Source organism: Entamoeba nuttalli (genome assembly GCF_000257125.1).
Source record: "Entamoeba nuttalli P19 unplaced genomic scaffold asmbl_7848, whole genome shotgun sequence".
Taxonomy (NCBI): Eukaryota; Evosea; order Mastigamoebida; family Endamoebidae; genus Entamoeba; species Entamoeba nuttalli.
The window spans coordinates 1-11,401 of NW_008578833.1; the positions used below are offsets into that span (position 1 = coordinate 1).

An 11,401-nucleotide genomic window follows, 5' to 3' on the forward strand; every position below is an offset into this window, starting at 1 on the left:
ATAAAAATTATAAAAAAAAAAAAGATAAAATATTTTTGTTATATAAAACGTAAATTAAAAGAACTTAAAAGAAAAGATGAGTATTTATATTGGGTTAGGTTGAAGAAGATGGCTGAAGAAAATGTTTCTATCAGAAATGAATTTTCCATTTTACATAAAAGATGGGAGAATGATACTGAAATTGATATGACAAATAATGCAAAAGCTTGGGAAATGAAGAAGAAGCATATACTTATTTATACAGATGCAGGAAAACCAATATTTAGTAGGTATGGAGATGAAATTAAATTAGCTCCTTTCATGGGTACATTAACTGCTTTATCTTCTGTAGTTGCAGATTTAAGTGATTCTACAGATGATGTTGTTTGTGAAGATGGAAAAATAATTATTTTTCATTCAGTTGGACCTATTGAAATTGTTATTGTAGCAAAAACTGGAGAAACACCACAACAATTAAAGATTGAAGCAGAAATGATTGGAAGAAAACTTTGTTCTATTGTTCCTTATACTACCATTTTATCATTATTTCAAAAGAAAACTTCATATGATTTTAGAAGACTTATATTAACTGAATATGACCAAATGAAATTTCTTATTCATTCAATGAATGTTTCAACTGCTATTTTATATAATGCTGTTAGTATTTTACCATGTACAATGAGAGAACAAATAAATGATGTTATTATTAATTTAGTAAATACTTGTAATGATAAATTAACAAATGACAATGACTCAATTGTATTCACTTTATTATTTAATGAGTTAAATCTCATTTATATCAATCAAAGATCTGGTTGTACTCTTTCTCCAAAAGACATTCATATTTTAATGACTTTTGTTCAAGGATTACCTACAATAAATGATAAATGGGTTCCAATTGGATTATATGACTTTAATCAATCAGGACAATTATTTGTTTTCTGTAAATTTTTTACAAGTAAATTATCGTTAGTACTTTTAGCAACAAAAAATGAATCATTACCAATAATTAGTACTTGTGCTGAAACAATTGAAAATGAAATAATAAATGTCCCATTTATCAACCAATTGATTAATGGTCCTTCAGTCGATATTCAATTTGAAGAAAGTTCTTCATTATATCTTCATTATATATTTGTTAAAATTGAAGGTGATAATGCTCAACTACATGAACCTGAATTTCAAGAACCATATAAATCAAGTTATACTGAACAAAAAAGAATTCATAGAATGTTTAGAACTGTCTATGATGAAATGAAAAATCAAAATTTAAAAGAATATTGTAGTAAAGGTGGTGTTGATTGTATTTATGCAACATTACGTTCTGATTATTTCTTTTGTGGTACTTTTAATATTCTTCTGGAAAGAGACGAAGTGATTAATCGTGGAAATAAAATCATTAGTTTGGTTCGTTCTAAACTTGATACTTTATTTATAACACCAACTAAGAAAGGAAAATACAAAAGTTTCCTTTGGTAATTATATTTTTTTTTAATTTCTTAATGACTTCAAACAAAATTATTAATATCAATCAAGTGGATTAAATACTTTCTTTCTTTGTAAGATAACTTCAGGATGAACCTTAATGAAATTTTTTAAAATACTACAAATTACAGGATTGTTACTTATTGGTTTTTTTTCTTCTTTCTGTTTCAATTCTTTAATTTCCTTTTTTGTTTTTTTCATTTTTTTTTCATTGTTTAATTTATTGCTTTCTTTTAATATTTTCTCTTCTGAATTTATCTGAACTTGTGACTCATTCATCTTCTTATTAATTAATCATTTTAAGATTCTTTTTTTAAAAAGTTTATAAAAAGACAAAAATTGGGAGATAGAAAAAATCAATTTGACAAGATTGTTCTTAATGCTTCAACACAAGACTTAAATTCTTCAGTATTTTCACATCCAAACCATATTCTCTTTTTGATTTCTGGTACATCAATATATATTGTTTCTGTAGAATCTTCAGTACCAAAATCTCGAATATCACCTATTAATGTAAATGAATAAAATGATTTGTCAATAGAATTACTTACATTACCTTTCTTTCTAATTACTGGTACATCAGTAACAACAACACCTCGATATAAAACAATTAATGTAAGTTTTTTACGTGAATTAAGTGACATAGACAACTGATTAATATCAGTTTTATCAAATCTATCTAAAGAAGCAATTCCACAAATTCCATTCTTACCTTCAAATAAAGGCATAATAGAAGTAAAACTAAATGGAAATAGAAGCTTGAGTGCATCAGATATTCTTTCAATTTTATTGGTATCAGAATATGTATTAATTAGTTCTTGAAAAATAGCTAATTGACTATGAACAACTTCTAATTCTTTAACTTCTTGTGAATCTTTCTTTGTCATTTTAATAAAATCATCCACATAGGCTTGATATGTTCTCACTCTAAAATATGGATAAACAAGCATTTGTAATATACTCATTTTTTTAGTCATCTTTTGTTGTTTATCAAATTCTTCAATTACTGGAAGAGGATATAATTCTCTTCCAACTTCTATTTCATCTGTCATACCAATAGAACATAACTTAGCAATATTCTTTGGAACGTGCCGAAGGTAGTATCGATAAAGTACTAAAAAGTGAAGTCCAGAGTTTAATTTTTCTCCAACCTTCTCATCAGCTTTAGCTTCTTGTAATGAGGAAATGAATTTTTGGTGGTGTTGAATTAATACAGGAATATGATCAAAAAGTTCTTTCAATACATCAGGACCAAGTATTTGTTTTTTAGTCATCATTTCACTAAATTCACTTAAACTAGTTAATACTCCAACATAATTACATTCGTCTTGAATTAATGATTCTATAAGTGATTTAATAGACTCTGTATTTCTTTTTACCTCATCTTCATTCCATGATTTTTTTTCAGTTTCTATAACTTTATTTAACGTTGGCTTATATAATGGTTGTGGGTTAGTTTTAGGAAATTGGTTAAGATATAATGAATAAACATCTTTTTTACCTGTACCAATTGTATTAGCATTTAACTTATTAATAAAATACGTGTATTGTTCTGTATATAACAAATATTCTGTTGCTTTTTTTGCTTCGTTAAATACATCTTTGGGTGCATTTGAAGTAACTTCAGATAATTTTTTTAAGATTGATTGTTGAATTTGATAAGATAAATTAACTTGTCGTTCTGAGTTTCTATCCAGAAATTGATCTTTAATAAAATTTAGTGCTTCTAAACGTACTTTAGGTGTCAACTTATCAAACTGAGATTCATACAATCCTACTGATTCAAGAAAGTCTAAATTTTCTTCTGACCTTTCATCAGAAAGATAACATCTCAATAATCGTTTCATAAATGAGTCTTCAAGTACTTCTTGTAATGTTGGCCATCCCTCAAGAATTGCAGTTTCTGTTGCTGCCATTATTCGTGTAATGATATACTAGTTTTTTGTCGATTCACGTTTTCTTTTTCCTTAACTTTTATTATTTTAGTAATTATTCTTTTAGAATTAATCTTTTTACACTCATTTCAAGTTAATTTTTTTAATATAATTTTATTTTTTTCATAAATCTTAAAAAAAAAAAAGAAATAATGTTATATAATATTACAAAAAAATATGTAATTAACAACATTTTTTATCAGATTGTTTAACTTCATCATTAATTCTAATTTCTTGTTCTTTAGTCAAAGAAGATTGTTTTTCAAAAGCAAGAGTAGAAATTTTATCGAAGGCTTCTTTAATTCCAGTATTATTTTTAGAAGAGACAGGGAAATATAAATAATTTCTTTGACGTACAAAATCATTTATTGTTGATTCAGGAACAACAGAAGGTAAATCACTTTTTGATCCAAGAACAACTACAGGAGTTGATTCTGGTGCACTTGACAATGCAATAGATAACCAACTTTTAATACCTTTAAATGATTGAAAATTACTAACATCAAACACAAGAATAATACATGACGCATTTCTAAAATACATAGGAATAATACTTTGAAAACTTTCTTGTCCACAAGTATCCCAAATACGTAATTTATAACTTTCATTATTAGGTAATTTAAATGCACAATCAACAAATGATGCTCCAACTGTTGCAGCTTGTTCTTCATTGAAAGTTCCTTTTGTAAATCTTTGAATGATACAAGTTTTACCTACTCCAGAATCTCCAATAATGACAGTTTTACAAATCTGACTCATCTGGATGTTTTAAAGTTCTCTAAAAAGTTTCTAATTCTATATAAAAAAAACTCCCGTTGAATTTTTTATTAAACCCTTTTTTGTTATTTATATAAATCGTTTTATATAACAAAAAAAATCATAACGAATCAATTTAGATCATCTTGGCAAGGAGCTTGTTAATGAGTAATTCACGATTTCCAAATCCTCCTCCAAGAATAAAATGAATCTTCTTATTCTTTTCAGCAATTTTAGCACCATTTAATTTGAATGGAGCGAGTTTATTGTTAACTTCCTTAAAGTGCTTTCCAACAGTGTAAATTTCATGAATAAGATCATCAGCACAAACAATATCTTTGTCTCCAAGAGTTTTCTTGATCATACAATTGGAAGTAATTGGCATTCTATTTCCATTAATTTTAAGAGCTCCACGTTTGTAAATGAGTTTTTGGACAGTTTCTAAAGTTGGATAACCATAAGTAACATATGGATCAACAAGTCTTAACATCTTAATGGTTGAAGCATTTGCCTTAATGAAAACAGCGTTGTTAATTTGTCTTAATCTAAGGAGTTTAAGGATTTTCTTGATCTTTGGTGAAACTCCATTAATACCTCTAATTCTAATGGCAACAATTAATTTTGGATCAGCTTCAGCATATAAATCACCGTTAATTTCAGCATTTCTCTTAGCAACATAAACAGCTTTCTTAGCAGCTTCAATATCCTTATGGTTTTGAATAGTTCTTTTGATAACTTCAGCTCTGAATGCTTGGCATCTTGCTTTGCATGGGCAAACAGTTTTTGTGCAAGCTTCTCTTTGAACGGCGGTGGCTACTTTAGCACTCATCTCCAACAACCCCTAAAAACCTCGATTTTTTTTAGTTCTCCGGGTTTGATAAAGTATAGTTTTTATTAATTTACTTTTAATTTTTTTATAGTTTTAAGTTTTTTTATTATTTTGAATTAAAGATAAATACCAAAAAAATTAAATAATTTGTGTTATTTAAGAGATGAATATAATTGAAATGCTGTAATTTTTATATCTCGTGTAGTTACAACTTCTCCTTTAATATAGCGATTTATCACCTCTTTACGGGCAAGTGAATATGCTTTAGATATTATCATAGAGATGTCTGATCCACTTATTTTTTCTGGTAAATAAGATACAAATTGATCAAGATTAATATCTTCATGTTGAACTGAATTTAATTGAGCCAATATAACTTCTTTTCTTTCTTCACCACAAGACAATCCAACTTCAATAGATACATCAAACCTACCAGGAACAAGAAGTGATTTATCTATTTTATCTATTCTATTTGTAGCTCCAATAACAAGAATTCCACCAATAACACCAACCCCCTGCATTTCAGTTAAAATTTGACTTACAACTCTATCAAAAACACTCCCTCCTTTTCTTTCAGAAGCAATTGCATCAATTTCATCAAAGAAGATAATAGATGGACTATTTTCTCTTGCTGTGTGAAATAGATTTTTAATATTTTTTTCTGTTTCTCCAACATATTTACTAAGTAACTCTGCACCTCTAACACTGAAAAATGACATATTATATTCTGTTGCTACTGCTTTTGCAAGAAGAGTCTTTCCTGTTCCAGGAGGTCCATATAATAAAATTCCATGACTTTCATTTGATGATAATATTTTTGACACTTCCTCTTTAATTTGTTTTTTAGCTTCATTACAACCACCAATATCAGACCATCTTACAGTTGGTATTTCTATTGAAGTAGTATGTTGTTGAGATAATTGTTTTGTTATTTTATTAATTTCTTCAATACTTAAAGGAAGTGCATTCCAACTTTTTTGAATCGAAAGACAGTCAAAGAAAGTTAATCCTCTTGGAAGAACAATTGATTCAGGTAAATGGAGATATTGTTGAATACGACAGAGATCAGATGTTTGATAATTTTTTAAGCGGAGAAATGGAAAAGAATCAGATGGAGAAAAAATAGAATCTATATTAAATACACAAATCATTTTAAAGAGTGAATGAGGAAGAGTATTAATTTTAGTTGCAAGAAATGATTGAATTGATGAAGTATAATGATAGATTATATTATAATTAATGTCTGTAATATTATCAAATAAAATAATAATAGGAAGAGCTTTTATTGATTCTTCTATTAATGTTAATGTATCAGATATTGAATAGTCATCTATTCCAACTCTAATAAAATTACATTGAAGAGTTGAAGCAATTTGAAGAACTAAAGTTCTTTTACCAATTCCATTTGGTCCTAATATAATACATTCTTTCATTTGATTTAATTGATTTGATTCTACTAAGAGATTTGAAAGAAAAGAGTACAATTCTTTACAATTTTGTTCTGATGAAATAAATGTTAAAGGAGATAATTTTGAAGTTAATATTAAAGAAGGAGAAGGTTCAATATAAAATTTTGTTTTTGATGTAATTTCGAAAAAACAAGAAGTTATTTTTTTGTTATTAATACTATCAATGGAATAAGAAAACCATTTATACTGAGATAATAATAAATTATTTTCATTACCAATTGAATCACTTTTTAATAATAATGTATTTCCAATTTTTACAAAACGATGATTAAAATTTTCCCAATTTTTATTATCATTAAAATATTTAATTTGTTTTTTTAAATTAATAAGAGGATGAGGAGAAGGTTTTACAATAATATTTATTGCTTCATGAATTGTTTTTATAAAACAAAGTGAAATTTTAACTTTTTTAGGAAATCTTAATGAAATTATCATTTCATCATTTAATACAATTTCATTTTCATTTAAATTTTTGTCAATAATAAAGTAACAAATATATTCTTCAAGTATTTTATTCGTTCCACAATAATTTTGAATATTTGAAATTTTAATTTTTGACTTTGATAAAAATAAAAATTTTGAACTATTAATTTTCACAAAATTGGAAATATTTTTTTCATTACGAACATTTAATACTATTTCCATTGAGTCAAGTCAGAATTTAATATTGAGAGTTTGATTATACAAAAGAAGAATCAATAAATTAAATAAAAAAAAGTTAATAAAATATTATTTCAAATAATAAAATATTAGTAAAAAAAAATAATAAAATTAATTAAAATGAACTGAAAAGATAGTTTTTCAAAAAATAAAGAAAATTAAGTTCTTTATAATTAAATGACCAACACTGAAATGGAATTTAAAGAATTTATTGAATCAATAAAAAGTACAGGACCTAAACGGTTTGTTTAAATATGAAATGAATTATTAAAAAAAAAAGAGAATAAGAGATAAATGTAATAATATAGAAAAGCAGCTTATAAAAGTTTAGGAGAATTAACACCAAAATTATCATTTGAAGAAATATTAGAACTTATACCATTATTTCATGACAGTTTAGGAGATTCAGAAAATTCACAAATTGTTTATTTAATTCAAAATTTATTACCTGTAATAAGAAAACTTTATGTATCAGTTTGTTAATTTATTATATAAATAATATAATTAATTGTTATTTATTTGTTTAGGATACTGAAGAATATCGAATTCAAGCAATGCTTCTTGTTGCTCCATTAACTGAACTTGTCGTAAATAGTCCAAAAGCAATTAAAAAAGCAACAGTAAAATGTTTAAAACGAGTTATTCCAATGTTAAATGAAACAGATTTTAGAGGGTATGTATATTCTGTTTCAAAAGCATTATTAATGGATGATAGTGACTGTCAAAATCAAGTATTTGGATTAGTATTAGTTGATGCAATGTTACCACGATTAAGTGAAGAAGAAAAAATACAATTATTATTACCAAAATTACCAGACCTTTTAATGTCTAAAGATCTTTCATTACGTAAGAATACAATTAAAACATATTCTTTATTATCAACACAATTACCAATAGAATATATTGATGGAATGATTGTTCCTGCAATTGTATGTGGTGCAAATGACAAAGATTTTATAGTAAGAAAAAAGGCATCAGAATGTATTACATCAATAGCAGAAATAGCTGTTGATAGTAAAAGTAATTTAATTCGACCATTTTTTTCATTAGTCCAAGATGCAAATAAACCAAATGCAATTGTTTCTTTAAAACAAATACCACATTTTCTTCATATTATAGGAAAAAAACTTGCTAATCAATATTCAAAAGAAATATTACCAATTCTTGTTAATTTATCATCTGATACAGTTCGTTTATTTCCTGATGCTCCAACATCAGTTGGGAAAAGTTTAGTTTCAATTATTAATTTTTATATGGAAACTAAATCAGAAACTGTATTTACTATTGTTAAAAATTTAGCTAATTCAGGTGCTATAGGAGCAAGATATAGTGTTGGAGTTTGTTTTCAATTATTTATGCCTTATGTAAAAGCAGAAGATACAAGGGCATTCTTTTTAGAATTATATGATTCATTACTTAAAGATGAAAAAGTAGTTCAGTTAGCTGCTATCAGTTCATTAGCAGATGTTATTGGAATTGTTAATCCTGAATATAAAGAACGATATATGAAATCTTTTATGAGTTTTATGGAAGATCCATTTTGGAGAGTAAGATTACAAATAGCATCAAGTTTTAGTAGAGTTGTTCAATCAGTTGGAGAATCAGTTGATGTTCAAACTTATTTATTTAAATTATTAAATGATCCAATGGCTGCTACACGATCTAAAGCAGCAGAAGTTACAGCACAAGTATATATGATATCATCTAAAGAATTTAAACAAAAAGTAAGAAATAATTTTATTGTTTTATCGAAAAGAAATTATCATAGAAGAAAGATTATTATTGAATTTATTAGTTGGATCTTTGGAGAAGTAAAATCTATGGATGAAGGTTTAGCAATTTTAGATAATTTCTTTATGCCATTCTTTTTATTATGTGTTGATGATCCAGTTCCAAATGTAAGAATTCATTTATGTCATGCAATTTATTTAATATCCTCAAAATATCCAAATTTTATTCAAATAAGTAATGTTCGTGATTGTTGTTATCAGTTAATGGCTGATGATGAACAAGATGTATCTTCTATAGCAAAAGAATTATTTGAAACTCAATTAAAAAATTAATTAATTTTAACATATATTATCATTATTTTTTTATTCTTCTTTAATTTAAAAGTATAACAAAAAAAAAGAACCTCTTTTTGAAATAATAAAATGGTTTCTTTCTCTTTTTATTAACTAATTTATCTATTAAATTCATTAATTTTGAAATGAAGACACAAAACTATCAAAAAGTAATGGCCATGCAGAATCTGATGTTGTATCATAATTAGAAAAGTCTAAATGAATTGTTGTTATAAAATCATATAAGTTTTGCCATTCATCTCTATTTAATTGTTTTGTTGAATCAAGTGAGAGAAAAGTTATGAATTTATTTACCATTTCATTATTTTCTCCAAAGAATTGATGAAGTAATAATATAGAATCTTCCTTTTCCATTAATTTTTGACGATATTCTACATTACATTCAAATGCATAATTAAATAGTCGTTTTCCAGTTAAGTTATCATTTAATGGGTCTTCAGGAATACAATTTTTAAATTCTTTTAATGAAGAAACATGAACTGATTCAAGGCCTTTTCTAAATCCATTTTCATTAATCTTATAGTCCTTTGCTCCTAATTTCCATGCAACCCATAAAGCCTTTATAGATCCAATATCATTAATACCAAGGTCTTCAATCATTTGAGCTAATCCTTCTGGTTGAATTTCTCCATCTTTTTGATACAAATTAAAGTCATTTTGAATTGTATTTATTTGTTCTTTTTGTTTTTCTTGTGTTATCTTGGTAGTTTCTTCTTTTTGAGGATTGGTTTTTGGCTTTTCTTGAACTTGAGCGGTTGGTTTTTCTTGTACTGGAACTATTGGTTTTGTTTCTACTTTTTTAGAAACACATTGGGTTGTTGTAACATTTTTTGTAGTTTCATTTATTGGCTGTTTCAAGTTTTCATGTGGTGAAGATTGTGGAGGAGTAGTTTCAGGACTATTTGTGCATTCTTTTTGATTCTTTCGTTGGTTTCTTTTTGTTCTACGTGACTGAGCAGATCCCATGATAACTTGATAATACGATTTTATTAGATCTTTTTTAAATTTTAATGAAAAGTAAAAAATCTAAAAATGAAATATTTTTGTGTTATTTTTTAAATACAAATTAATTTTCAAAATTAATTTCTTTTTTTCTATTTATTTCTTCTCTTATATAAATTTTTTGATTGGTAGAAATTGCTAGTACTATTATGAAATGAAGATTAGTTTCTAGTTTGTTTAATTCCATTGATAAAAATAAAAAAGCACTAAATTAATATTTTGATAATCAAAACAAATGCTATTTATTGTCTGAAGTAATTGATAAAAGAGTTATTTGAATTTATGCAATTAAACTTAATTTATTTTTTTATACTTGATTTGTTATTCTTTAGAAGATAAATAATTATATTAATCCAAAAAAGTTTTAATTTGAATGATGTCAATTTATTATTAATTTAAAACTATTCATCAAATTATTCAAACTTATTTTTATATTAATAAAAAAAAAATTGATTAATATCAAAAAGGAGTAATTAGATAAATATAAAAGCTCAAATCCATATAATACTTTTTTAATGCATATAATTATTATTGGGAAATTCTTTTAATATCATTCTTATGCATTATCACTAATTTCAAATATAGATGATATTATATCATTCACACTTTATAACATTTCTTGTAAGACAAATGGTTTGTTTTTATAATAATATTTATAAATTTACTGGTATATTCCGTTTTTTGTTGTTTTTTGTATTTTATTTATAACTTCATCTAATGAAATTATTTAAATATACGTGCCTTGTTTGTTATAAAATTATAGTCCCTTCATTCTTTAGTATGAAAATGAAATGTTAACAAGTACTTTATTTTAATCTTTTTCATTAAATATAATATAACTTTTATATCTAAACCAAATCATTCACTCATTTTTGTTAATATAATTTATTCTTTGCATTCATTCTTTTATTTTATTGATTTATTAATTTGACTCTAATGAAATTATTATTAATTTCATGTTAATATTCAAATCAATAATTGTATCATCTATAACTCTAATTATTTGTCACTATGCAACTATTGTTATATATATTATTGCTCATATATTCAAAATACTCATTTACCTTTTTCTGATATTCTTCTTTCTTTGTTTTTAAATCTTATTTTAATTTTATTCATCTATTCTATATTAATGATTTTATCTATTACTGCATTCTTCACTTTATCAATTGATTCTTCATCATTATTACATTCTTTTATGAT

General features: G+C 25.2%; 7 protein-coding genes across 7 annotated transcripts; 2 read left to right on the forward strand and 5 right to left on the reverse strand.

Annotated features, from left to right (window-relative positions):
* Window positions 1-108: 108 nt before the first annotated feature.
* Window positions 109-1,458, forward strand: ENU1_176650 (sand family protein; the record flags this gene model as incomplete). Its single annotated transcript, XM_008861343.1, has 1 exon — window positions 109-1,458. The coding sequence occupies one exon, from the start codon at window positions 109-111 to the stop codon at window positions 1,456-1,458; it is 1,350 nt and encodes a 449-aa protein (XP_008859565.1).
* Window positions 1,459-1,820: 362 nt separating this feature from the next.
* Window positions 1,821-3,380, reverse strand: ENU1_176660 (regulator of g protein signaling domain containing protein; the record flags this gene model as incomplete). Its single annotated transcript, XM_008861344.1, has 1 exon — window positions 1,821-3,380. The coding sequence occupies one exon, from the start codon at window positions 3,378-3,380 to the stop codon at window positions 1,821-1,823; it is 1,560 nt and encodes a 519-aa protein (XP_008859566.1).
* Window positions 3,381-3,581: 201 nt separating this feature from the next.
* ENU1_176670 (Rab family GTPase) lies at window positions 3,582-4,157 on the reverse strand (the record flags this gene model as incomplete). The annotated part of the gene is made up of 1 exon (XM_008861345.1): window positions 3,582-4,157. One exon carries the CDS (start codon window positions 4,155-4,157, stop codon window positions 3,582-3,584), a length of 576 nt encoding a protein of 191 aa, XP_008859567.1.
* A 133-nt stretch (window positions 4,158-4,290) lies between these two features.
* ENU1_176680 (ribosomal protein L30p/L7e domain containing protein) lies at window positions 4,291-4,983 on the reverse strand (the record flags this gene model as incomplete). Its single annotated transcript, XM_008861346.1, has 1 exon — window positions 4,291-4,983. One exon carries the CDS (start codon window positions 4,981-4,983, stop codon window positions 4,291-4,293), a length of 693 nt encoding a protein of 230 aa, XP_008859568.1.
* Window positions 4,984-5,135: 152 nt separating this feature from the next.
* Window positions 5,136-7,097, reverse strand: ENU1_176690 (AAA family ATPase, putative; the record flags this gene model as incomplete). Its single annotated transcript, XM_008861347.1, has 1 exon — window positions 5,136-7,097. The coding sequence occupies one exon, from the start codon at window positions 7,095-7,097 to the stop codon at window positions 5,136-5,138; it is 1,962 nt and encodes a 653-aa protein (XP_008859569.1).
* Window positions 7,098-7,289: 192 nt separating this feature from the next.
* Window positions 7,290-9,175, forward strand: ENU1_176700 (HEAT repeat domain containing protein; the record flags this gene model as incomplete). Its single annotated transcript, XM_008861348.1, has 3 exons — window positions 7,290-7,354; window positions 7,421-7,586; window positions 7,640-9,175. 3 exons carry the CDS (start codon window positions 7,290-7,292, stop codon window positions 9,173-9,175), a joined length of 1,767 nt encoding a protein of 588 aa, XP_008859570.1.
* A 135-nt stretch (window positions 9,176-9,310) lies between these two features.
* On the reverse strand, window positions 9,311-10,162 carry ENU1_176710 (hypothetical protein; the record flags this gene model as incomplete). Its single annotated transcript, XM_008861349.1, has 1 exon — window positions 9,311-10,162. One exon carries the CDS (start codon window positions 10,160-10,162, stop codon window positions 9,311-9,313), a length of 852 nt encoding a protein of 283 aa, XP_008859571.1.
* Between the last annotated feature and the right edge of the window lie 1,239 nt (window positions 10,163-11,401).